Source organism: Lissotriton helveticus, chromosome 2_1 (assembly GCF_964261635.1).
Source record: "Lissotriton helveticus chromosome 2_1, aLisHel1.1, whole genome shotgun sequence".
Lineage (NCBI taxonomy): Eukaryota > Metazoa > Chordata > Amphibia > Caudata > Salamandridae > Lissotriton > Lissotriton helveticus.
In genome coordinates this window covers 1,144,556,015-1,144,583,647 of record NC_136059.1, presented here as the reverse complement: position 1 = coordinate 1,144,583,647, position 27,633 = coordinate 1,144,556,015, and the positions used below count along the sequence as shown (strand labels likewise).

The following is a 27,633-nucleotide window of genomic DNA, read 5'->3' as shown; positions in this document are numbered from 1 at the left end:
ATTATAACTTCTTAACAGTGGCAAGATGAATTTCTTACGTGGCAATACATAAAACTTGCAAAAAAAGATAATGTGGAGCACGTTTTGCTCAGAATTATTGTCACATGGGCACGGCCCCAAAGTCCCGCTTTTAGCGAACCCTCTAGGGAAAGATAGCAGCCATGGTAGCGTGTTATGCTTAAACCTTAATAAGACAAACAGATGGAATGGCTTGCTTATATAGGTTAAATACGGCTGCATCTCTCTCCCTATGGTTAGCATAACAAAATTTATAACCGAGGGTTTAACCAATTCATCTTCTTCGCTTTGTAACATCGCCCTGCTTAGGAATTGGGATTTTACTGCCCTGACAGCGATTTTACTTAAGGCCCTAGGGTTTGTAAACAAATCAGGGCTACCCATTGAATCCATTTGCATTTTAATATAATGGATCCAAGGTATCGCCAAGGCCTTGTCTAGGGACAAACAATCTTGGATAACTAGTTGGTTTAAATTCGGAGCTTGTTGTGCCCAAATTCTTAACCACACTAGTATCGGTGCCACTGCAATCTGATCGGAAATGTAGCCAGCCCCCAGGTCTTCATGTATGTTAAAAGTGGCTGCAGATTGAGGGAGCGACAACACTTTTCTAAAAAAGACATTTTCTACAGTTTGAATCTCACCTACTTCAGTATAGCCCCATACCTACCAAGGGCCGGTAGTGGTTTACAGCCTAACCGTTTCGCAAAGCCCAACAGGGCCCCTGTGGCCCTCGCTAGTGTGTTTTTCTTCAATGCTCGTTGCATCGCCCATGACCTTCTGTCATCAAATACAATGCCCAGGTATGGGAAGGTGGGAACTTTAATGAGCGCCTGCCCTCTGCAACAAAATGATGCCTTTTTTGCCTGTCCGCTGCCTAACGACATAGCATGTGAGTCCATAAAATTAATAAAACAATCTAAAAGCAATTGTAGTCCTCTTGATGTCCTAGCCACTTACACAGCATCATCTGCATAAAGTAGAGCGGGAATCTTTTTTTGACCAACTCTCGGGATGTCCTTGCATGCTGAAATTAAGGCGTTGCCCAGCTTATTTATATAAAGTGTGAATAGCAGGGGAGCCAGGATACACCCTTGTCTTACCCCTCGCTTCACTGGCCAGGCGTCCGTCAGGCTCCCATTTTCATTATAGCGGACTGCTGCGCTAGTGTTCTCGTGGATGTCAGCTAGGAAGGATATCAGTACGGGGTCCAACCCTATGTCAGACAGGGAAGTCCAAAGTTTTGGGCGGTTTACAAGGTCGAAGGCAGTGGACAGATCCATAAAAGCTAGATGTATGTCCCCCTGCTTTGAGACCATGTATTTCCCTATCACAAGATGTAAATTGAGGCATTGACCAGCAGTTCCTCTCCCTTTCCTGAATCCATACTGCAGATCAGAGATGACGGCATTCTCTTCCAACCAGTTTGTCAGCCTCTCAAGTATGACTTTTCCCATTATTTTTGCTGCCGAATCCAAGAGGGAATTCGGCCGATAACAGGCCAGGTCCTCTCTTGAACCCTTCTTGAATATTGGGACAATAACCGCCTTGGCCCAGGACACTGGGGGACCCACTTTAGTAGCTGCATTAAAAACAGAAGTTAAAAATCTTTGCCAGAGGAGGAGCTACGCGGGCGTCCAAGATGGTCGCGTGAGCAGAGAGCTCCCGAGACCCACGCCGCCCTCTTGCGAATATCCTCAAGATATCCTGTTTATGATTATGGGCTTTTGAAGACCTACTCTCGCTGATTTTATCATCCTTTTAAAATTTGAGTTTGGACATCGGAAACCGATTCTACGTGACTACTACTTTCTGAGCCCACCCCTGACGAGACCGGGGACTCTGCTGCTTCTTGTGCCGGGGAGTAAGTCAACAACAACGGATGGAGGGACATCTCCCCAGTCGGCCTCAGTCTCGCTTTCGGTTTCGATTTCTCCTCGGACTTTTGAGTAACTATTCAACGAGCGGATCGGCTCCCAAGATGGTGCAATTCCAACCCGCTACAGTGTCCTGCCACATCGGTTTATCCTTGGCCTACCCCTCAACTGACTTTGTACTGTTTTGGCCCTAACTTTCGAATTCTGGATCCCACCAACGTCGGCCATTTTCACCAGGTCCCGAGGGCCCCTTCGGGGCGCAGCTCCCAACATGGCCTTTAAACCTGAGTTCGAGAAGCGCAAGACAAAGACACCGGTCCGCGGGGGACCTATTCAGTCTAATGTTATGGACCGCTATACGCAACCGAAGGGGTCCCCCGACGGTACTAGCCGTACTCTTGCAGACCCCATGACGGACTCCACTGCGCCAACGGAGGTTTCTCTCCAGGACCTCATGAGTGCCATTACTGGAATGAAAGCTGATATGGGACAACAGTATGAGGCCCTCGCCGCCAAAATCGATATCGTGGCTGTTGATGTCACACTTATCAGAGCCGACTTGGCCAAAACTAATGAGAGGGTCAAGGCCTTGGATTGGAAGACCTCCTGCCTTGTTACTGATGTGGCGGATCCACAGTCGGAGATCGGTAACCTCAGATCGTCGCACGACTTGATGGCCCGACGGCTGGACGAGCATGAAAATAGGGCCCGGCGAAACAACATACGCCTGGTGGGGGTGCCGGAAAATCCCGAGGGCACTACTGTCGACCTTCTTGTGGAGGACTTGATCCTCAAGCATCTTGCCCCCGCTGGACTCAGCAAATTCTTTGCTGTTGAACGTGCTTATCGCTTCCCACCCTTAAACCGGGGGCCCTCCCGAGGCCTATTATTGCAAGACTTTTCCACTTTCGGGATCGAGATGCTATCCTTCAGGCCTCCCGTGGTCGTGGCCCCTTGAAGATCGACAACAGTACTATCAATATCTACCCGGATTTCACTCCGCAGGTCCAGAGACAAAGAATGGGGTTCCAGGGAGTGAAGGGGCGACTGCGGGACTTGGGCCTCAAGTATGCGATGCTGTTTCCAGCTCGACTGCGCATCAAATATGAGGAACGAACCCTTTTCTTTGACCGACCAGACTGCGCCAGTGACTGGCTCGATACATTGCCAAAAAGAGACGATCTTAGCGGACGCCCTGGTGGAGCCGAGGGGGGTGCATCGGATCAGGAGTGACATTGTGGTTCTCGACGTCCGGTTTCTTATTACTTGCTTATCAGCTGAGTTATGCCTATTGTTTTATTATTTATATGGTTGAGCCCGAGAGTGGGTCGGGTGTAAGGGGACTCTTCCTCCTCCTGGGTTCTTCGTGTAGTGTAGTTATGAGAGGGCGACAGGCACACTGCAAGTTGGGGTGGCTTTTGAGTCGTAAGCAGGGGTGCAGGGTGGGGGGGTGTTGTAACGGGGGGTTGTTGGGGGGTGGGGGGATTGTTATTGTTTTTGTATTTGTTTCTTTCACATGGCACTGTATTCTTTGAGCTCATCCTGCTGTGACTGGGTTTCCGGGGGGGAGGGCAGCGGTCCTTTTTTGGGATGGGGGGTGAGTTGCGATTGTTGTCCTGGAACTTTAATGGATTGGGAGACAAGATAAAACGCGGAGTAGTGTCTCAGTTCCTCCGACGCCATTCCCCTGATATTGTTTTATTGCAGGAGACCCATTTGATAGGGAATGCTTGCCAGGCTATGAATAGACGTGGGTACCGACTGGTCGCTCACGCCGGGTTCACCTCCGGTTCTAGAGGGATGGGCATTCTGATTCGGTCCTCTCTGCCCCTTGAAGTTGACGAGATAATACGGGACGACAGGGGCCGATATGTCGCAATTTCGGGGAGATGGAAGGGTAAGATGCTTTCAGTAGTTAGTGTATCTGTCCCCCCGGGTCTACAAGCTACTACCTACGCTGACCTTGGGCGGCTTTTGCTAGGGCTCCCTGATGGTCTCCTTATCCTTGGGGGGGATTTTAATTCTGTGGTCTCTGGCAACTTAGATCGATACCCGCCCAGAGATTTACCGAACTCCCAGATGTGGCTTGCTGAGCTCCTTGAAACCTTCGGGCTTGTTGATAGTTGGAGAATGCTACATCCCGCACAACTACAATACACGTTCCATTCTGGGGCCCGTGGTAGTCTCTCTAGAATTGATCATTTCTTATTGCCGTTTGCCCAGTCTTCCTCTGTGCGAGAGGTCCGTCACCTCCCTAGGGGCATTTCGGATCATTCCCCATTGTGGCTAAGTGTTGAGGCTGGGGTCGGTTGTGTGGGGAGAGTTGCTCCTATAAATCCATGGCATTTGCGAAACCCCAAGACGCGCTCAGATTTGATCAAGGCCATTGATTGTTACTTTACTGAAAATGTGGGGTCGGTTTCTTCCTCTGTTTCATTGTGGGAGGCTTTCAAGACTGTTGTTCGTGGTTATTCACTGTCATTGATTGCTGCGGCTAAGAAGGCCAAACATGTAGAACTGGCGCGTCTCGAAGATGAGATATCAGTACTTGAGAGTGACCTAGGTGGAAATTATACCCCTGCAACTTTACACTCCCTTGCTTTAAAGCAGGCCGATTACAGAGCCCTGGTGACTGATGCTGCTAAAGTTATGAATAGAGAGCAACAGGGTCGAATATATGATGTGGGTGATAAGGCGGGTAAGCTCATTGCGTGGTTGGATAGGAAGGAGAGAGCGAATCGGGTTGTGCCGGTGATCGAACGGTTGAGTGGTGAACGTGTGTCTGACCCGATTGGGATTGTTGATTGTTTTGTGGACCATTTCCAGACTGTCTATGCTTCGGTGAGCGATAGGGATGAGGGTGATTCCTGTTTGTTGCTGCGCGATATCGCGTTGCCCTGCCTTTCTGAGGAGGATAGGACCCTGATGGATGCGCCCCTTACAGTGGATGAGGTCGCTGGAGCCATTCGCTCCCTTCGATCTGGTAAGGCTATGGGGCCCAATGGCTTGCCCATTGAGCTTTACAAACTGCGACCCGACAAAATGGCGCCCTATCTGAGAGATATGTTTCTCGAAGCACTCGAAACTGGTCTCCTTCCTGTTGATCAGCGCCTGGCCACCATTGTTGTGATTCACAAGGAGGGTAAGCCACGCGACTGTTGTGCTTCATACAGGCCCATTTCATTACTCAATGCTGAACCCAAGATACTCGCTAAATTGCTAGCTAATCGGCTGATTAAGGTTGTAGGTGACTTGATCCATCCGGATCAGTCCGGCTTCATCCCACACCGGAATACCGCCCTTAATCTCAGGAGACTCCACGGAGTTCTCGCGAGAGCTGGGACTCTGACGGATCCGGCCATTTTGGCTTCCCTCAATGCTACCATGTCTTTTGATACGATAGAATGGCCGTATCTTTGGGCAGCTCTCGCTAAGTTTGGGTTTGGCTCTAAATTCATCACCTGGGTTCAGCCCCTTAATGAACGACCGCTGGCCCAGGTGGTTGTGAATGGCAGGGTCTCTGGCACTTTCACGCTCGGACGTGGCACCCGTCAGGGTTGTCCATTGTCTCCGTTGCTGTTTGCCCTCGCTCTGGAGCCGCTGGCCGAGTGGCTTCGTTGGGAACCCTCGATCAGAGGTATTCAGTGGACTCCCGACTTTGAGGATCGCGTCTCGCTCTATGCGGATGACATCCTCCTCTACCTCACCTCCCCTCGGAACTCTCTGAATGTGCTTTTCGATGTTCTGACCTCCTTCGGGAAGAACTCGGGTCTCGTCATCAATTGGACCAAGTCATGTGTCTACGTTTTGGCTGGGGTTCTCCCCCCGTTGCCCCGTAGATTTCCGATTCAGGTGGCTGAGACTGGTTTTAAGTACCCGGGGGTTTATGTCTCGCTGGACTCTGCCATCCGTTACGAACGTAACCTCCGAGCCCCCCTCCAGCGGCTCAAACTTGACGTCCTGCGGTGGCGTTGACTGCCACTTTCCCCATTGGGACATGCGGCTCTCTTTAAGATGATGTTGTTCCCCAGGTTCTTATACGCATTTCAGTACTTCTTTGATCCTATACCTCCGGGGTATTTCCGTGAAGTTGAGGGCCTTCAGAGGCAACTAATTTGGGATGGGCGTGCTCGAATCTCTTTGCCCAAGCTTACCCCGCCATGGTATGATGGTGGCATTGCCCTCCCAGATATTAAACGGTACTATTGGGCCTCGCAGCTTAGTGCTGTCAATCACGTGACATACGCCCCTGGTCATACTCCTGCTTTTGCAATGGATAAACATCTCCTTCCGGGTGGGAATTTTAATAGGGCACTGTATTCCAGGAAGCCACTTGGTACCCTGACTGGTCCCACGAAAATTGCTGTGCGAGTCTGGCGTGACGCGAATGCTGCCATGGGTTGGAGTGATCGGTTAACACGGGCAACCCCGCTGTATGATTCTGACCGTTTGGGTAATTTGTGGAGAACGAAAGGATTTGATAAATGGGACACGATTGGTATAAGCAAGGTGGTGGATCTCTGGTCCAAGGGTAGTGTTAAGACTTTTGAGGCGCTCAAAATTGAATATGAGCTAGATGACAAGGAATATTTCAGGTACATTCAGGTGCGACACGCCTTGACCTCTGTCTTCCCTACGGGGACGGAGGTCCCTGAATCCTCGCCTCCAGAAGACCGCATCCTCGATGGCCACATGCCAGATAGTACCATATCATTGCTTTATAAAAAGCTTATCAATAACAGAGTTGACTTGCTTGAGCGCCTCAGAGCCTCGTGGACCGCAGACGGCTTGGAGCTGGATGATGAGGATTGGCAGCTGGCCGTCTCCTCCCCAAAGGAGGTGGCCATCCCAGCCCGCCTCCGTTTCATCCAGCTGAAGATCCTCCATTGTATATATGTCACTGGTCCGCGCCTGGTGCGAATAAGTTACTCTCTTGATGGGTTATGTAAGCGTGGCTGTGGTATGAGTGGAACCTTTTTGCATATTATTTGGGAGTGTCCGGATGTGGCTGCTTTCTGGTCTAGAGTGCATGCTATAATGGAACGAGTCACTGGGGTCTCTCTCTTGCCTGAGGCCAGACGATGTCTTCTCAATGTCTGGGAACCTATGGACTACAACACGGCCCAGACTTTTTGGGCGACTCTTGGTAACATGGTGGCCAAGAGGGACATTGCACAGCTTTGGGGCTCCCACAGATCACCTACTATAGCGGCTTGGAAGGAGAACATGGACTGGTGTATGTTCAGAGAAAAGACGGTGTATGTGGCCCGGGGCAAACCCAAGAAATGGGGTAGAATTTGGTCCCAGTGGAACACTTACAGAGGGAATGTTTGCACTCCACCACTAGAATACACCTTTGACGTCCAGTTGTCTCCTTAGTTGGCGTTCCAGGCTCCTATTTGCTATTAGTGTATACTGAGCTATCTCCTCATCGCCCTTCATCCCGAGACATATTTTCTATCATACTATGCTGTTTGTGGAAAGTCAGAAAAATGGTCAGGCGATTTAGTCGATGTTTCTTAAGTAATTTTGCCCGGCGTTAAACGCCTCTAATACCATACGAAGTTTATCAAATAAAGAGGCAGGCGCTGGAGACAGGAAGACAGGAAACAAGTTTTATTCCGACGGAGCAGAACACATCAGATCGGACAACAAGGTATCGTCTCGAGGTGCTCTCTAACAGCCTCTCTGAGACCTGGCCTTTTATACACTGGTTTACGACATGTGACCGCTCTTTATTACAATAAAGACATTGTGAAGTAATGGAAAAAGACATCCCCGGTACCCCCCAGTTCCGGCTCATTCCAACACGTGGCTACAGTAGAGGTCCTCACCCCCCATACAATAGGAGGGGGCTATCACGCAGCTGAGTATTCCGCCGATTCCTTTGGAATGTGTGCGCCTGATCGAATCTCAGGGGGTGGTGAGGTCATGGTCAATAGTAGCTCCTTTGAAGAGGGGCGAGTGCATACAGTAGTGGGCAATAAACTGTATCCTCAGGCTTAAGGGATGACCAGCGGTCCGTGCAGACAATCGGGCTCAGAGGAAGGGGTCATCAAAGGAGAGATATTCATGAAAGGAAGGATCGGTGTGGACAATCGAGCGTAGAAGGGTTTATCGAAAGAGGGGTATTCATGGAAGGAAAGGAGGTGTTGGTCAGGCGCGGGGTGTGATTCCCGGAGACAGAGTCATGCGGAAGGGGGGGTTCATGACTTGTGCATGTGAGAGCGGGGGCAGCCAGGGTGCATGGGGGATGCTTGCAGGGTCAGGGAGGTGCGCTGATGATCGATCGTGAACAGGGAGACCATGGTACCTAAAATGGCTGTCGTGCATGTTCATACGTGAGTCTGAAGAATGGGCAAGATGGCGCAGATGATGTTCAGTTCACGAACTAAAATTCCACAGTCCTCCCTTTAACATGTCTCGCCAGCTTGTCAATTCGGATCTATCCCCATAAGACCACGTATTTCTATCTCATAGAGGGGACTCATGTGCTCAGTTCTAAAGTCCAAAGTCTTAGGGCACATACAGTTAGAAATGAGTGAACACAAAGGTGGCAAAAATTGAATACCTAAGCAACACCCACACAGTACCACAACTGGTATCAGTATAAACGTAAACAACCTCCATCCCCAGTCCTTCAAAGTGTCCCAAAACCAGCTTCCAAGCGACCATCCTTCTTGCTCCTGGTGAACCTCGGAGGATAGTCTGTGGAGGTGTTCGATTGCTTTGTAGACTGAAGGCGAGTTATCTGGCACGTAGGTGCAACAGCTGGAGCCGATGATGCGGCATGCTCCTCCACGGTCGGCCAGAACCACATCTAGAACAAGGCGGTTTTGAAGAGCCACCAGGCGGACTGCCTGAAGCTCAGCCGTGTTGTTAGCGAGGATGCCAGCCGTGATGTTAATGGTTGTTTCTACTGCCTGAGTCAGGTGTCGGATAGCGCGGCTATTTGCCATTGGGCCCCACAGAGGAACAAGTCCCTTCACCGCATCCAGGAACTGTGCTCCGGTGGAGTCGGCTTGTCCAATGTCTCCGGCGCGCTTTTGCCGGTGATGGTAGGCTGGGGCCACATACGTGGGGGGAAGAATGAAGGCGATGTAGCACGTACCCCTCCAACCTTTCGGGAGCCAAGTGTAAGCTTTGATGCCACAAACAAAGTACATATTCGGAGAAGCAACAAAGGAGGGGGGATCAACTGAGACCAATGTTCTGGTGATGTGGCAGGAACTGTGACCCACCAGCTGTGTTCCCTGGCCTTTGAGGCACACGAGACCTGTGACATTGATGACAGACAGGGCCACAGTCAGAGTGGCAGCCGTTCGCTTCCGCAGGTAGGAGAAGGTGGGTCTAGCTGGATTGTGGAGCACTTGCATTTCAACTCGTTCTTTAGCAGGGATGTTCATATGGAAGGCGGAACCTGAGGTCACAGGACAAAAGGGGGCAGACGTCCTTCCTGTTTTGTTCAGCCAGAACCCATAGTAGAAGTGTGACACTGTTTGACCAGAAGCGGCGTTGTCCTTGTGGCTTTCCTGCAAGAGGATCAACCAGGCGAGGCAGGAGCCGTGAACTGAAAAAGGAGAAGGGATGAAGGGGATGGAGTGTCCAGTGGCATGCGGGAGCAACCCGCAGACCCAGCAGTTCGTGGCATTTGCAGCAAGGTTGTGCTGGTGCAATAGTTGCACGAAGGAATTGTTCCAGAACTCCTTACGCCTTTCTCGGAGCTGAGGCGAAAGGGAGATCAGGTGATGCTCTTTCATGGTGGTTGGCTGTGCAGTGGTCGGCAATATCTGATGAGCGGGTGTACTTTCCTCCAAGATCCAGAAGGCAGTCATGAGGAGGAGGCAAAGGAGGAAGAGAATGAAGAAGGCGATTGTCTTTGATTTGTGCAAATTGTCAGCCTTTGGGTTCCTGTAGTGGGTATTTCCGGTTGCTTCCATCTTTTTTTTATCTGGCGCTTCCATCATCTTCTTATCTGGCGCTTCCATCATCTTCAAGGTGCTCGGTAGTGGGCAGAACCACAGACTTCGTTTAGCTTCTCTCCGGGTAACCCTTGGTTGTTTTAGGCCACCGTTCTGAGATTTTAACTTAGTCCGTGGTCTACTTAGCCGAAGCTCCCTCCTTTTTGACGCAGGAAATACCCTTCCCGGGATGGCACAGTGGGATCAGAGAATTTTGCAAGTTCAAGTGCCTCGGTATCAGGATAGCAGTTCAGTGATGGCCGGTCTTTGTTCAGGAGCTCTTCTTGGGTGTCGACGTTTTCTGTCGTGGCCAGGGTCGAGGAGACCTTCTTGCAGTGGTGTGCGTGCAGCCAGTGCCTTCTCCCCTCTACTCGAAGAGCCGTCCGAGTGGTGATCAGTACTTGCCAGGGGCCCGTCCACCGGGGTTCCAGACTCTTTGCCCGTTGAAAATTCCGGACTAAAACGTAATCTCCCGGTTGGATATCGTGACCGGGACCCCTGGAAGCATCGGGGATGGCCTGCTGCACCTGTTGATGAATGACAGACAACGTTTTAGTTAATTTGTATAAATAATCTGACAGCAGGACGTCGGGGACGTCGTGAATGGAGGTTGGTTTGGGGGCAGTCCAGAGGTTCATTGGTCGCCCAAACACAACCTCGTAGGGGGTCAAGTGGTGCTTAGTGGGAGTGGAGCGCATCGATAGCAATGCCAGTGGGAGGGCATCTGGCCACTTAAGTCCTGTGGTGGCCACTATTTTTGACAGTTTCAGTTTCAGTGTAGCATTGTGTCGCTCAACTAGGCCAGCGGATTGGGGGTGGAAGACCGCATGAAACCTTTGCTTTACCCCCAACCCCTTCAAGATTAGTTGGATAACTTCGGCTATGAAGTGGGTGCCATTGTCGCTCCATAAAATTCGACAAAGGCCGTAGCGAGGGAAAAACTCTTTCAGTAGTACTTTGGCAGTAGTCATGGCAGTGTTATCACGGGTTGGATAGGCTTCCACCCATTTGCTGAAGGCGCATACAATGACTAATACGTACTTCAAACCTTGGCATCTCTCCAGCTGGATGTAATCCATCTGGAGGACCTCAAAGGGGTGGTCGGGGATCCCAAACCCTCCCCGGGGTACTACAGTTCCTTTCCCGGGGTTGTGTTGTAGGCAGATTAGGCACTGCTGGACCAGGCGTTTGGCTGAGTCGGGGATTTTGTTGTTGTGCCAGACTTTGGAAATGAGTTCAATCATGGGGGCAGAACCTATGTGTGCAGGGGAGTGTGCCATAGTCAGTATGGGAATCAAGTATGAGTCAGGCAGCAACCATTTGTTTGTGTCTTTTGTCCGCCAGCAGCCTTCATCGTCCTTTAGACCCACCCGTGCCCACTCAGTCAGTTCGTGAGGTGTGCTGGCCGACTGGATGTCCCTAATCGTTTCCCTAGCGTCAGTCCATTTTTCTGCTTGTGACCTGGTCACATATATGCGTGTCGTCGTCCTATTCTCAGCTGTGGTTCGGGCAGTGATGTCGGCCAGTGCGTTTCCCTGTCCAACTAAGTCCGTCACCTTCTTGTGTGCCTGGCATTTGATCACTGCTAATCGTTTGGGGAGGAGAACTGCTTCAATCAGGGCGGAGACTAGATCTCCATGAAGGATGGGCATGCCGTGGGACGTCAGGAATCCCCTTTCCCTCTACAAGAGCCCAAAATGATGAACCACCCCGAAGGCATATTGGCTGTCCGTGTAAATGTTCGCCGTGGTTCCTGCTGCTATGATACATGCTCGTGTGAGGGCAATTAGCTCTGCCGCCTGTGCGGATCGTTGCGTGATGCGGGCTGTTTCAACTACTGTTCGGGCTGTTGTCACCGCATAGGCAGCTGAAGTGGTGCCGTCTGGGAGTTTGATACAAGAGCCGTCTACCCATAGTTCTCCATCAGGGTCTGTAAAAGCAATGTCTCGGAGGTCAATTCTACTCCTGGTCTGTTCGTCCGTGAGGGTCACACAGTCGTGTATAGGGGGCACATCGGGGTCATTTTCAGGCAAGGGCAACAGTGTAGCAGGATTCAAAGTTGTGCATCGCTTCAGAGTGATGTGGGGTGCAAGTAGTGTCAATTCGTACCCCGTCAGTCGTGCACTAGTCAGGTGTTGAGTCTTGGTCTGGTTCAAAAGGGTGTCAACTGCGTGGGGTACTAACACCGTGAGAGAGTTCGAAAGCACAATTCCCTCACTCTGACGGATAGAGACAGCAGCGGCGGCTACTGCTCGAAGGCAGGCAGGTAAAGCTCTGGCGACTGGATCAAGAGTGGCAGAGAAGTAGGCACAAGGGCGTTGTTTGGAGCCGATGGGCTGAGTTAGAACAGACAATGCGCATCCCTCCCTTTCGTGAGTGAAGAGGGAGAAGGGCTTGGAGTAATCTGGTGTTCCTAGGACGGGTGCCGAGCAAAGGGCATCCCGCAACTCCTTAAAGGACGCTTGGCATTCGGGGGTCCAAGGGAGTGGGAAGGGAACATCTTTGGCCAACAGGGAAAGTAGGGGCTTTATAATGAGACTGAAATTTGGTAACCATTGTCGGCAAAAAGAGGTAAGGCCCACCAATGAACGGACTTGCTTCTGTGTTTTTGGGATGGGGGTGTCTAGGATGGTTTGGATTCGGTCGGGCGTAAGTTTCCTTCCTTCTTTGGACAGGAGATGGCCTAGGTATGTCACTTGAGGCTGGCAGAACTGCAGTTTCTTTTTGGAGACTTTGTGGCCATTCTCCGCAAGAAAGTGCAAGAGTTGGATAGTGGCCGTGATTGCAAGTGGAGTGGTGTCGGCCGCCAAAAGGATATCATTGACATATTGGATCAACACCACTCCATCTGGTAGCTGGACGGCGTCCAGCTGTCTTTTGAGGGCCTGGCTGTAAATGCTGGGACTTTCAGTGTAGCCCTGGGGAGCTCTACAAAATCGGTACGAACGTTTTTTTTAAGGTGAAGCCGAAGAGATAACGGCTGTCTGGATGGATGGGGATAGAGAAAAATGCATTCTTGAGATCAATAACGGTGAAGGTGGTGGCAGTGGACGGGATGAGGGTCAGAATGGTGGTGATGTCTGAGACTACGGGGTACTGTGGTACCACCACTTTGTTGACTTCTCGCAGGTCGATGATGAAGCGGTACGCTTTCTCATCTCCCTCACCTTGCTTCTTAACAATGGGTAGGATAGGGCTGTTGCAGACATTACTAACCACTTCCTCTACCACTCCTGCATCTACCGGGGACTGAATAATCGCTAACAATGCCTTCTCGCCTTCGGGCGATATCCGGTACTGTGGGAGTTTCGGGAGTATTGCGTCTGGTCGAACAGTTATGTGCACAGGGTCGATCATCATTCGTCCTACATCCGAGTCGTTTCTGGCCCATAGGTACAGGGGTAGGGTGTCGAGCAAGGATGGGTCAGCATCAGTTATAGGGTACATATGTCGTGCGGGGCGGGATCTGGACATGCTCGGGTTGTCGTACAGGATGACTCGGACTCCATCTGGGGAGCACCTAATAGTAGCTCGGAAATGTTTTAGTAAATCAATACCCATAATGGCGTCAGGGGAGTTGGAGGAGAGCAGAAATGTTGTGTCAGTGGGGTTGTTTCCTAGGTCAAAGGCGATAGGTACAGACAGGGGATTAGTGGAGGGCGTTCCATCGAAACCTATCGATGTAATGTGTGAGCCAGACAAGGGTGCCCTTGGAATCAGTCGCTTTGATAATACACTACGTGTCGCTCCAGTGTCTACCAAGAATGGAGACTTTGTACCCAGGACCTTAGCGGTGACGTAAGGACCTTGCTGGTCAACACAGAGCTCGACTGGATCCCTCCCTTGCCCCTGGCAGTCCTATGCGAAGTCGGGAGTGTTCTCACTGTCAGATAGTTGGTACTGGTTCTGTCGGGGACGGTCAAATGTGTTCGATCTTCCTGGTCTGTCGCTGTTGGTGTCGTTCGTGTACCCCCGCCCCTGCCCTCTAGTCCTGGGGCCATTCGTCATGTCTCTCGTTTCTTTATTTTTAATTAGTTCCAGAAGAACCGGACATTGAGACTTCCAATGCCCGAATCCTTTGCAAAATGCGCACTGATTATCTTCTATGTCCCTATGTCCCTACGTCCAGAGTAGGGAGTGGGTGTGCGGTCCTTTGGGGGTGGATTTCTAGGGGCGATTGATTGGTAGCTCCCCCTGTGTAGTTCTTTCCCGACTGCCACCCCTTGTATCTGGGCTATCATCACCCTTTCTTTCAAATCTATCTTCTTTCTCTCGATTGCCCTATCATTCTCATCCTTTTGGTGTTCGTAGTACTGAGCCATTTGGAGGATAGCGGCGGGTTTGGAGGCCCCCCAACTACTCTCGCTCGTTTGTAACTTCTGGGAAACCTCTCGTGACAGACCCTTTACGTAGTTTTGCACAAATAGGTGTTGTCCGTTTGCGGTGGTCATGTCTTGGCCACTGTAGTCGGAGAACACCGTTTCAAATCGGGAGAAGTATTCTGATACGTCTTCCTGGGGTTTCTGACGGCAAGCCGTGACTATTGACCAATCTACCTTTTTCTCTGGGATCAAGGTTTTTAGCTTCTGAACTATTTTGTCCGGAAGTTCCAGTATGTATTTTATCGGTTTCCTTCCGGGCTCTCGTCGTCTATCTAGCTCACTGAGTTGACTCCAGGTATGTCCGAACAGATCTGTGTGATCGGCTTTCCGGATTTGCTTCCACACGTCAGCCGGCAGACATAACCCGAAAAACAAATAAATGTCTGCTAGAGTCATTATCGTCGAACCCAAGGCTGTGCCTAATTCGGTGTAAAATGCTGTCGGGTTCTTCCTTAAATCAGGCAGGGTTTGCCTAAAGGTTAAAATATCTTGTCGATCCCATGGTTGGTAAACCCAATTGTACACAACCCTCCCTTTTGCATCTGCGTGGTTGATATCGTCGTTTGTTCCCTGACCTCTTGGGGGAACCCAGTAGGGGGCGGCTTCTCTGATAGGCATCATAGTGTTGGCTACTTCTAATGGGGACTCAGCCGTTTCAGGGACTTTGACCGTAACCTCTGGTTTCTGTTCCGTGAGGTGGCGTAAGACTTCAAGCGTTTGCATGAAGAGGTCCATCACATCGCGCTCAGTCCCATCTCCAACATCGACCTTTCTATATAGAGCCGTCAGCTTAGCAGGACCCTTATTTTGATACCTATCCTCATATGCGTTCAGGGTGTGGTAGCTGAACCGTAAAATGAAATGCCGTCTGTGGCTACCGGCATGTGAATTGTGCATATCCATCGTATATTCTTCGCTCTCCTTCCGTTCTACCAGTGTCTTTGCTATCTTGTCAATCCCATCCCGCTCGTCTTTGCTCAACCTATTTGGTCTGGCTGTTGGCTGCTTGCTAGTCTCGAGTTCATCTGATGTTGTTACCAATGTGGCCGGTGCGAAGGCCGTAAGAGCCGGGGCACTAGCGCTAGGGTCACCCTCGCCCGCACTCAGAACTGGTAGGTGCTGTGCTAGAGGCTGGCAGGGGGCATAAGGAGGGGGCATGTAGATAATCGGAGGACCTAGCAGTAACTCGTCGTTTGCCCGTTGTTTGGAGGGCATCTCCGGGTAGAGCGTAGAGGGGGTCCTAACAGGGCATTGGCCTGCCGACCCTGATTCTTGCGTTTGTCTAACTTCCTCTCTCCTTCTTATTTCTCCATCTAGTTCCTTAGCGGCCAGGTGGGCTGCCTTTCGTAACTCTTTCCCTATTCCTGCTTCTTCTCGTTTCCTTCGTTGCTCTGCTTCTTTGCGCCACATGCCGATACTATCGAGCATGGTGGGCGTTGCCTTATTTGTTCTAACAGCTGCTTCTAACGTTTTTATTTTATGATCATCAAAGGAACCTATCAGTGGCCACTGACTTTCGGGGTCCTTTTTTGTATATTTATGCCATAACTTACTATAAGCTATAGCGACTAGTCCTTGCTTAGTGAACATGTCCTTATTAGGGGTGCCTTCCAATGGAGCTGGATGGTTCATCTCTAATAAGCGGTCCGGGTTGTACCAACTACCAATCAGTGGGGAGAAAACAGGCATGACAGATTACAACGGGGGACAAAGGTCCGCACTACCTATCTTTCACTATTTGCAAAGACTAGACAGAATATTGCTATTCTATGTTATTTGCAAACAGAGAACCTCAAAAGAACTATACTCCAAACAATCTATGTTCGTACAATCAATCAGTGGGGAGAAAAATAGGTACGGCAGATTACAATGGGGGACAAAAGTCCGCGTTACCTACCCTTCACTATCCGCAAAGGGAGATAGAATATTCCTATTCCTCCCCGCTTGCAGGCAGCGAATATCTCAAAGAGCGACAAAGCAAATACTAGTATTTCAATCAATCAAACAATTAATCAATTCGCAATTCGTCGTGTGTCACGACCTTACCCGGACCGCATGGACAGTTTCTCGTCTTCCGCTTCCAGCGCCCGATCGTCCTCTACTCTCTGTTGCTACCGCGGCACTCCTGATGGTTCCCAGTCAGGACCGTAGATCACTCGGGAGAGGTCTGATCAGAACCAGTGAAGTTCGGATGATCGGCTGTCAGACGAGGGTCTATCGGACAGGAGCTCTCCCGATCGTTGCAGTCGTTCACTCTGTCGTCGGGACCTCTCCCACTGGATCCACGTGTCGCTGATGAGCCCCACGTTGGGACGCCAATTGTGGAAAGTCAGAAAAATGGTCAGGTGATTTAGTCGATGTTTCTTAAGTAATTTTGCCCGGCGTTAAACGCCTCTAATACCATACGAAGTTTATCAAATAAAGAGGCAGGCGCTGGAGACAGGAAGACAGGAAACAAGTTTTATTCCGACGGAGCAGAACACATCAGATCGGACAACAAGGTATCGTCTCGAGGTGCTCTCTAACAGCCTCTCTGAGACCTGGCCTTTTATACACTGGTTTACGACATGTGACCGCTCTTTATTACAATAAAGACATTGTGAAGTAATGGAAAAAGACATCCCCGGTACCCCCCCAGTTCCGGCTCATTCCAACACGTGGCTACAGTAGAGGTCCTCACCCCCCATACAATAGGAGGGGGCTATCACGCAGCTGAGTGTTCCGCCGATTCCTTTGGAATGTGTGCGCCTGATCGAATCTCAGGGGGTGGGGAGGTCATGGTCAATAGTAGCTCCTTTGAAGAGGGGCGAGTGCATACAGTAGTGGGCAATAAACTGTATCCTCAGGCTTAAGGGATGACCAGCGGTCCGTGCAGACAATCGGGCTCAGAGGAAGGGGTCATCAAAGGAGAGATATTCATGAAAGGAAGGATCGGTGTGGACAATCGAGCGTAGAAGGGTTTATCGAAAGAGGGGTATTCATGGAAGGAAAGGAGGTGTTGGTCAGGCGCGTGGTGTGATTCCCGGAGACAGAGTCATGCGGAAGGGGGGGTTCATGACTTGTGCATGTGAGAGCGGGGGCAGCCAGGATGCATGGGGGATGCTTGCAGGGTGAGGGAGGTGCGCTGATGATCGATCGTGAACAGGGAGACCATGGTACCTAAAATGGCTGTCGTGCATGTTCATACGTGAGTCTGAAGAATGGACAAGATGGCGCAGATGATGTTCAGTTCACGAACTAAAATTCCACAGTTCGGATCCTTCCACCCTGTCCCTTTGACTCCCTGTACCTGTTTATTCGCCATGTGACTGTGTTTTATGTTGTTAGTTTAATTTCAACGAAATTTCAAAATCATAACCTACAATATTTGATTCTTGATTTTACGCCATGTGCATGGTTATAATGCTACGCCGCCTACCCCTGAGTAGGCAGCCGGGGAGCCTCGCTTGCGTGAAATGTGTAATGTCCGATGTCATAGCGGCCTGCCCATTTGGTTGTAGGGTGACAGCTGTGTATTATGCATAAATATAAATAAAGGTTTTATAAAAAAGAAAAAATCTTTGCCCAGTAATGGGGATCTGCCCTGTAAAGGTCTGCCGAAACCCCGTCCGGGCCTGGGGCTCTCCCATGGGCCGTGGACTCAATGGCTTTCAAAACTTCTTCCTCAGTAAAATTAATTTTTCCTGCCTTGTCAAAATCACCTTGAGACATAAAAGATGAGTTATTTATGTCTGCATAAAGACCGCCAAAATGCTCCACCCACTTTTCTGGTGGGATAATACAATCCTTGTTTGTGTTTTCTGTCTCATTAAACAAAGGACTATTGATCACTTTCCAAAATTGAGTGCTACTTTTCAGAACACTCACCTTGGAAAGTTCCTCCCAAGCCATGTCTTTTAGCTCAGTTTTCCTCCGTTTAATAGCCTTCTTATAGGCCCTTCTTGCCTCAGCAATCCTCTGGCGTTCCTTACCTGGCTCTTTTAATGCTTCTAGGAGCACCCCGTGGGTATCAGTACAGGCTTGGTTAAACCAATTTTCCAGTTTCTTGGGCCTTAATTTGCTTTTCCCAGTCAGATTAATTGCTAACTGTTCTGTAATACGGTTAAACGCACAGAGGATATCCCTTGGATCTGCACTTGCACTTAAACATAAAGTCAGATCCTCGGTGTTACTTCTATACAGACATTCCAGGAAATCAGTAGGAGTAATCATCTCCCACCTAAATCTTTGGCCTTGGCATTTAGAGTCTATATTTAGATTTGAAATAGGGGCAGAAACAGTCTCACTTTTAAGGGCCCTGATGTTAATGTCTAGCGTAAGTGGATTATGATCACTGTGTCCTTTCTGTGTAACAGACAAAGAACCTGTTATGTTTCTCATAAGGCATGACACTAAAATATAGTCTATAATAGATTTTTTGCCTTGCCCATTAAACGTTGGGACAGGGCACTGAGTTTCCCCTTGCGCTAGGGCAAACAGATAGTGTGCTGATAAAAAACTCTCCAGATACAACCCACTCTTAGTATGCTCGAAATGAGTATTCCCAGGTGGGTCATTTTCAAAATCCATATTCTTGAAACAATGCATGTGACAAACGTGTATGTTAAAATCACCAAGCACTAAAAGATAGTAAAACTTATCATTCTGCTCATCATAATCATCCAGAAACCCAGACAAAGCTCTTAAGTGGTCCACTTCATCGCTCCGGGTGAAAGAGTTATAAAAGTTAATCACCAGGATTGTAGGCAAATTATCACCCTCCAATCTTACTGCTAAAATATTTTGTGAGCTTGTTGCTATTAGTACTGCTTTATATAGTAATTTCAGACTAAATAACAGCAGGAGCCCCCCCTGGCTCTCCCCATAATAGATGGTGTTGCAAGTTTGCTAAATGATTGGTAACCATCCAGGTGGTAGCCTTCTCTGCCTTCCCATGTTTCCTGCAGGGCAATAATGTGGTGAACTGAGAGAAAGGTCTCCCAGTTTCTATCCCCTCTTTTAGATCGTAGCCCGGCAATGTTCCATGATAGGATCACTATCTTGTTCTCCACTGCAGTGTATCTTAATTCCTTACACTCCTTGTCCCCTGTAAATACTGAGTATGTTACTAGTGCATTAGTAGCCCCACCTTCCACTATAATGCTCATAGCTGGAAGTTCCAAAACTGATGAACCCCCCTCAGCTACTATTCTTGATGTAGGACTACATCTCATGTGATCCCCTTGACTAGGCAAAGAGATTGGAAATATGTCGCTGGATGGTATAGCGCTGTCTACCACTAAGGGACAAGAAGGACCCTGTGTGAAAAGTTCGATAGGCGGAAACGCACTATTCATGTCCAGTAAGCTGGCTAATCCAGGTTCTGGGATGTCTCCGTCCCCAAGTATCTTATTGCTACCAAGTGGGAGTCAGTCGACCCCCTCCATCCCCATAAGTGAGGAGAAGCGATTTGAGGTGTCAATGTTGAACATGGGATGTATATCAGTACATAAATTGTGTTTTCCCTTTCTCCGGGGGTTACTCACCAACGCTTTTGGGTAGAAGTAACTTAGATCTTTGGTGAATATACCTCCCTCATAATCCCCCGTGAACCAGTCTCGAATGTAATTGGTGACCCTATGATCCCTGAAGTTTATGGTGATTACGTCCCCAGGTACATCCTTCGGTCTTCTACTGACCCAGCCCAACCTTCTAACGAATAAAATGTCGCCGTCTAGGTTAGGCGGAATGGCCTGGTGACTCTTAGCCAATACATGACTTTGTTCTTAAGAGTCTGGTAGCTTTCGAATGTTCCAGCTGCTAGCTCAGGTACCCCTGTTAGAACAATGACAAGAGGTTCAGCCTCAGGTGGAAGATCTATTTGTCGGGCAGGCCCTATAATCTGCTTATCTTTGTGGGTAGTCCTCTGTGTATCACCCAATGTTTCGTGACCTTTCATATTTGCTTGTCTTTTGTCTAATATTTCCATATGATTAGTAAGATCAGAGGAAATTTTTGTTGTGTGCTTACACATTGTAATGTTATCACGGGTCTTAGGGTGCGGCTTACTGTTGGTCACATTTTCAGGGGCTTTAGGCGCTAACCTCGACTCTAAGGTATGACTTTTACTTGCCATCTCTTTTAATACATTTGAGCTGGCTATCCCTATGTCTGAGATGGATCCTAATTGCTCAGTCATACGTTTAACCCTCTCAATTAAAGGCAAGAGCAGCGATTTAATTAATTGCACAATGCATGTGTTTAACTGGCTTTGAGTGGCTTCACTTGTTTCTGGGCTTTTGAATGTAATGGGAGTCGCTTCTGCCCGGCAAGCTTTTGCTCGACTTCCTTTGTGCTTTGCCCCACCCCTCTTTCTTTTCATGGGATTGGCCTGTCCTAGTTCCCTGATTGAGTTATCTGGGACTTGATTACCAGAAATGAATAGTACTGAATCGTCCGACGAAGAAGGAGATTTCAGCCCCAGACTAATATCAGTACTAGAGGAGTCACTATGAGTCGGTGGGGTTACTGGGAGATCTTGTAATTGTAAAGGTATTCCTATACTACCAGTTGGTTCAGAGCGAGTAGTAACATGCGTTGGGGTCTTTGCTGATTGAATAATCCCTAAAGAAGAGCGTTTTCTCTGACATTCTAAGGATATGCGCCGTTCAGTTAACATAATTTCTTTTTCTAACACTGAAGTAGCCCTAGTGATAAACGCATCCAGAGTCCCTTGGACAGAACCTCCTGTTAGAGATCGTTGGCTTGGGATGAAGGTAATAGACATAGTAAATACAATAAATACAATACAATGGGCAAATACAAGTCTGTGAGAAGCTAAATTACCTTGCTAACAGTGCTCAAAGTCTTAGTTCATAGATCTCAGTTGAGAATAGCCCAGCAGTGATAAAGGGGGTGGCCCAGCCCAGCCGCGGCCAGCCCCGGACGGCCACAGACGGCCCGCCCTTTTCCCGGGCTTAGCCCGGCGCTGCCCGCGCGCGTTCCCGTGACGCGGGTAGTATGCGCTATTTGAAGCGCCTCCGGGGGCGGGAGATGACGGTGGCGGCTCCTGCCGCTATGCCCCCAGGGAGGTGTAGTCCTCCTCTCAGCGGCCGTTGGTGTAGAATGCGGCGGCGGGAGGACTACACGGCAAAGATGGTGGTAGGTGCCAGTGGCGTCTTCAATGGAGGGACCAGGAGGGACCAGGTACGCTGCAGTTTGCCCCAAAACAAGTGAAAGGTACACCCGCTCCACCGGTAGTACGCGCTATTTGAAGCACCTCCGGGGGCGGGAGATGACGGTGGCGGCTCCTGCCGGTATGCCCCCAGGGAGGTGTAGTCCTCCTCTCAGCGGCCGCTGGTGTAGAATGCGGCGGCGGGAGGACTACACGGCAAAGATGGTGGTAGTTGCCAGTGACGTCTTCAATGGAGGGACCAGGAAGGACCAGGTACGCTGCAGTTTTCCCCAAAAACAAGTGAAAGGTAACACCCGCTCCACCGGTAGTACGCGCTATTTGAAGCGCCTCCGGGGGTGGGAGATGATGGTGGCGGCTCCTGCCGCTATGCCCACAGGGAGGTGTAATCCTCTTCTCAGCGGCCGCTGGTGTAGAATGCGGCGGCGGGAGGACTACACGGTAAAGATGGTGGTAGTTGCCAGTGGCGTCTTCAATGGAGCGACCAGGAGGGACCAGGTACGCTGCAGTTTGCCCCAAAAACAAGTGAACATCATTGATCTCATTGATATCCTTTGGCTGCACCCAGAGGATGTGGTGCAAATACGTTCGGGCAGAAGGCCACCCCTATAGTGTCTCGATGGCTCACTACTTTCCTTCCCCACGTAGCTCCCAACTTTGCCCCTGTACACCACTCACAAAGTCCTTAACCTCTGGTTAAACTTGAGCCATAGATTATATGGCTGATGGCATGGGTGCTCTGTTTCATCTTCCCTGTACATTTCTCCTTGTGCCTCTTCCTGACAACCTTCTCCTGTTGTCTGCTCACTTGGCATCTCACCATACTTTTGTTGGTTTGGAGGTCCCTCTGTCACAAGCAGGTCATCAACCCATAGGGTCTCACCTCCCTCCAGACTCTGCTGGCCAGACATTTTTACTTTCTTGAATCATGAAATGTTTAAACTGTTTGTCTTCTCCCCTTTCAAGCTGTTATCATGGTGCCTTAAACTCTCACCACTGTCCATATTCCTGGTTCAAATGTTTTCCTGGACATCCACCCAGGCAGTTGGTCTTTGAGAGTACTTAATCACCCACTCCAGCCATTGCAAGGCCGCACTCCTCCTGATGCTTGCCTTTATGTTGTTCTGTGTTTGCCTGGTCTGGGCACCTTCAGGATCATACTCTGGTTGGGTCCACTCTGGTTGCACAGGATTCATGTCCATCCTGTATCCTTTCAACATGAGAGCCCACGTGGGGCATTAAATGGTGATGTGTGGTATCCTTTGGTATTCATTTAGGAACTGATGAAGGCTTATATCTTGGCTAACTCCTTTGTGTGTGGCAGTTCCCAGGGCTTTGTACAGTGTCCCATAAATCTATTAACCTCCCCATCAGATTGCAGACACTGGGTGGGTAATGCAGTAGTGTTGGATCCCTAGTCGATTACAGCAGATCATTGAACTCAGATTCCTGAAACGGTAGCCCATAGTCCGTCTTGATTTCTTCAGAAAGACCAAACAGGCCAAATACCTTTTTCCGGCTCAGACACAGTTGACTCAACGAGCTCTACAATGACAAAGGGGTACCTTGAATGACCGTCCAGGATGACCATTGTGGTCCTTCCACCTGCGAAACTCCCAAAATCCATGCTCACCTTAGACCCTTGGGTGACACATGGCTTCTCCGTGATAACCGGTGCTGGCATTTTGGGGCTGCTTGTGACCTGACACATGGGACACTGCCATACCAGGTCATCCATCACTGCTTCTAGTCCAGGGAACCACACTTTGTACCGCAGATGAGACTTCGTTTTTGCCATCCCCTGATGCCCCCTGTGGGACAGCACTGCTACCAGCTATGTCAGGCTTTAGGAGTTTACCAATGTGTGGCCCCGCTAGACGAGACCCTCTTAGGTGGCACTTTGCTTGTGCGGCACCCTCCACAGGTGCGTGAGGTGCTTCATCTTCAGACCACTCCAGCTGTTTGCGTCCTGTTAGAAATCATGCCATGATCCTCGCTGCAGTGCCTCCAGAACCTTCTTTAGCACCAGAGCACCAGCCGTTGCTTGTTCAATCTCTGACAGGCTCAATGTCCTTGGGCAGACTCCCTGAGACACCAGGCGAATGTACTCCTCTTTGTGATCTGTGTCTCTCTCTACCTCCCCATTGACTTGGGGCAGAGGGTGTGATAGGAATCCAGCTGGGTTTTTGGACCCTTGCCTGTAGACCACTTCAAACTGGTAGTGCTGCAATGGAATTGCCCATCTTTAAATGCGAGGCAGTGGATGGGGTGCAGAGCCCTTGAATAATGGCACCAATGGCTGATGATCAGTGATCACCCTGAATGAACGCCTACATAGATACAAATTATAATGTCTACATGCCCACTTAATGGCCGGGGCTTCTCTTTCAGTCTGCTTATACCTTGCCTCCGTAAGCATGAGTGCTCTACTTGCAAAGGCCAGGGGTGCCCATCTCTCTGACTCCACTTTCTGTGTGAACATCACCCAAAGGTCTACTGGCTCTAGTCAATCACCAGCTTTTTGGCAAAGTATGCCATTGTTGCCTTACCCAGTAGTGCTGACATTACACTCAGAAAAGGCTTTTTCATCAACTAGGCCCCACACCCAACTAGCATCCACTTTTGTCAGTGCCCTCATTGGTTCCACAACGGTTGCCAGGTTGGGGATGAATCATTGACTGTAAGTGGCCATTCCCAAAGAACTGTGCAGCTCTGAGGCTTTGCACGGTGCTGGTGCCTGCTTGATAGCATGTGATTTTCTTGGGTCAACCGGCACTCCCTCGTGAGTGAAACATATCAGAAAAATTTGATTTTGGGCTGGAAGAAGGATCACTTCTCTCAACATAGGCGTTTCAGGGTAGCCCGCAGGCACTGGTGATGTTCTTCCACTGTTTCAGAGTAGACTAAAATGTTGTCACTGACATTCATGACACATTGCAATCTGGACAGTACCTCCCTTATAACATTCTGGAGCACCTCCGCTGTGGAGGATATGCTGAAGCCTAACCGCATGTATCTTTGCAAGACCAGGTGTGTAGAGAACACTGTTGTGCACCGGCTCCCTTCCGCTAGCTGAAGTTGATGGTATACAGCACTGAGGTCCAATTTAGAGTACCGTCTAGTTCCATTCAAGCCAGCTATATTGTCTTCCATTGTGGGAGTAATGTGCCTCTCCATCATAATGACCTTGTTTGGAAGTCAAGTGTCAATGCCCAGCAATACTTTTCCAAGCTGTTTAGGTTTCACTTCAATCACCATTGGGGACACTTAGGGCATCAGACCAGATACCTTCTCGATCACACCCAAGCTCTCCACCTCCTGTTTCACTAGCAGCAGTAAATGGAATGGTACACAAAGAATGGGTAGGGCCACCGGCCTGAATGATTTGTTGATGTGTAGACTAATCGGTAGGGCTCACAAAGAGCTCAAACCCTTGACAACTTCAGGAACTGGTACAACAGATCATCCACCCTTTATGGTTGCACATTTCTGGTGAATGACAGTAGGCCCAGATCTTCTGCCATGTGACATTCCAGCAATGTGCAATTGGACCTGACACACACATTCATGAGTCCTTAGAGTGGCATCAGGGTGTGAACCCCGTACATGTAGATCTTGGTATGTGACTGGGTCAGGGCAGCCCTTGGACAGAGGTGTCGATATTGCTTGATGCCCATCACATTCACAGAGGCCCCCGTGTCGATGAGAGCCTTGACATCCCATCCAGTAATCTCCACCACACACCTGGGTTGTGGCTTTGTGTGCATTGTAAGGTCTCCCGTAAACAAAATGAGGAATACCTTCTCTTCCTCTTCTGATTGTGACCTTCTTGACAGGATCCATCCCATGTGATGTGCTTCGCTGTTCCTTGGAGCTTCGAGGCATTTAGTGACAGCTGCTGAATGGCTTTTGTTGGGGTGGGTTCACCTCCTGAGGGCCCCTCTCTCCCAACCAAATTTTGGCCAAATGTGACCGCTGGAGTTCCGCTGTTTTTCTCCAAATAATAGGGATAGCATTCTCTAACAGTGGTGATAAATACTGGAGTTTCTGCTTGAGATTGAAGAGGAGGAGGAGGCTGTTTACATTAACTATGACGTATGCGTGCCTGACACACTTTGACGGCACTTGCCCTGGTCTCTAAGATGGTGGATGCGTTGCGGTTACTAGGCAACCGACGAGGTATTCAACAGCGACGTCTCACAGTGACAGGGACGCTAGCGCTGACAGATTATATTTAGCTGCAGCGTGCACGCCACTTCCGCGTTCCTTTCCGCAGTCACGGCTCCAGCAGCAGAGAGTGCGGACGGAGTCTAGCTGACGGCTTTTGCCTCATTGATGTCAACTAAGGTATGTTGAGGTATATCTAGGCCCAGCCAGTCTTATTTAGTAAATGGGATGGTTAGCGTCCCTATCTAATGGTATTTGTAGGTGTAGTGGATATTCTGACGTGAGTGTGTTTGTTTAACTTACAGCCAGTCTTATTTAGTAAATGGGACGGTTAGCGTTTCTATCTAATGGCATCTGTAGGCGTAGTGGATATTCTGACGTGAGTGCGTTTGTTTTACTTACAGTTACATCACTTTAAATCAACCTCTGGATTTATGCAAGTGATTTCGATCGTGGGTGAGTAACACTCATATGTTTGGGATAAATGATGTTGATATAGATATTGTTGGTCTATGTTGTGGTTGCCAGCATCTCATGGCAAACCATAGTACGTTGTTTTGTTCTTGTGTATCATTCTAGGATGAGTATCATAACCAATAGAGTATGGGTATTCAATACTCACGCACGGTGAATTAACATTGCGGTTGTGCGCTATGATTAATAGAACACATGGCGGGCGTAATTTACATCAATTAAGGTCCTCTTTCTAGAGTAATTACTGCCATATGTATATGGCCGGTTTTAATGTATAGCACTGATGGCCATTTTTCTTTTACATTTGTAGTGCTGACTGAGCGCGTTTGAACCGCTTGAGCCTTACCAAGCTGTGGGGTGCTGATTGATCACGCACTAAGGGGCACACCAGTGTAGTGTGAGTGCCGCTAATAAAACCGTTTCATGGATGTCTGACACTAGATATGTGTCACCTGTGGAAATACTTAGCCCGGTTATTTATTTGTTGTTGCACGTGCCCACCCTTGTTGGGGTCATTTTGTTTCTGTGCATATTGAGCTCCCCCCTTTCCCCGTCCTGATGAAGACCCGCCCCTGAGGAAATCAGCCACCCTGCTTGTTTTAGGGTCGAAACAAGACTTTGGCTGCAGCTCATGTTTCAGTGACTTGATCAGACTTCTGCAGAGCGCTAGAGTCCACCTGAGTTTTGGACTCTTCTATTCTGTCGCTTACCTTCCTGAGCGTCCTTCCTTTCCTTTCCTTCCTTCTGTTTCTCCCCTGTTCCATTTTACGCGCTCCGCCAGTGGAACGAAGTCTACAAGATGGAACTGTGCATGTGTAACTGAAAGTCATTGAAAAGCATTGAATGTTAAATCTTTCCTTGCAGCAGAGACTTGCCTTCATGCATATGTAATATTTGAACTAAGTCAGTTGTTGTGTTGAGATAAAGACTCTAATTTAATTTGACTTTAAACAACCATTACTACAGTGCAAGCAAATAGAAGAGAGGCAATAACTTCTGCAAATGCTGGTAGGGGAGGAAGAGTTATATGTGCTTAGTTTTTATGCTGCAGAGTAGTAAGGTGATCAATTGTTTCTTGCTCTTACCTTTCTGTGTATTAGGTCCTCCCTCCCTCGAACCAAATGATCTGCTAAGAAGATCAGATGTAGGAGTTCTAGGAGACTGCAAGGTTGGCAGACGTAGGAGTTGTCTCTTCTCTGTCCCATTCCCCTTTCCCCCTTGCTGGTGCAGTCATGGAATTTAGACTGAACCCCAGGCACCAGTAGGTGGGCATTGGGAAAGATCATCCTTTCTGCTTCTGCAGAGATTGAGGTACTTGACAACACCAGTATCCTGCTATTACAGGGGAATCGAGGGCTTCAACACTTTTTTTGTTTGCCTCCCTCCTGTCCCATCTATGTATGTCATACGGAATTGGACCTCCTGTTTTTGGAGGATTCAACTAAATTGGCTCCTCTCACCCTCTGGCTCTCAGTATGGCTAAACCCTCAAGCCAAACTTAACTGCCTCATTATTAGAGAATGCTTGAAATACAACAACCCCTTACCATTTCTTGGCTCTCTCATGTTAAAGGGGCTGTTGAG

At 49.2% G+C, this 27,633-nt stretch overlaps 1 protein-coding gene across 2 annotated transcripts in view; it reads left to right on the top strand.

Moving 5' to 3' along the window:
• Positions 1–27,633, top strand: part of CCDC171 (coiled-coil domain containing 171) — a 2,807,212-nt gene that overhangs the window by 488,745 nt on the left and 2,290,834 nt on the right. The window contains exon 1 of one of the 2 annotated variants that reach the window (XM_078675986.1): positions 25,689–25,756. The exons of the other annotated variant lie outside the window; for it this stretch is intronic. Coding sequence (XP_078532112.1) covers positions 25,745–25,756 — 12 coding nt within the window. The 5' untranslated portion in view covers positions 25,689–25,744. Of the gene's footprint in view, positions 1–25,688; positions 25,757–27,633 lie in introns of those variants that run through there. 2 annotated transcript variants of the gene reach the window in all.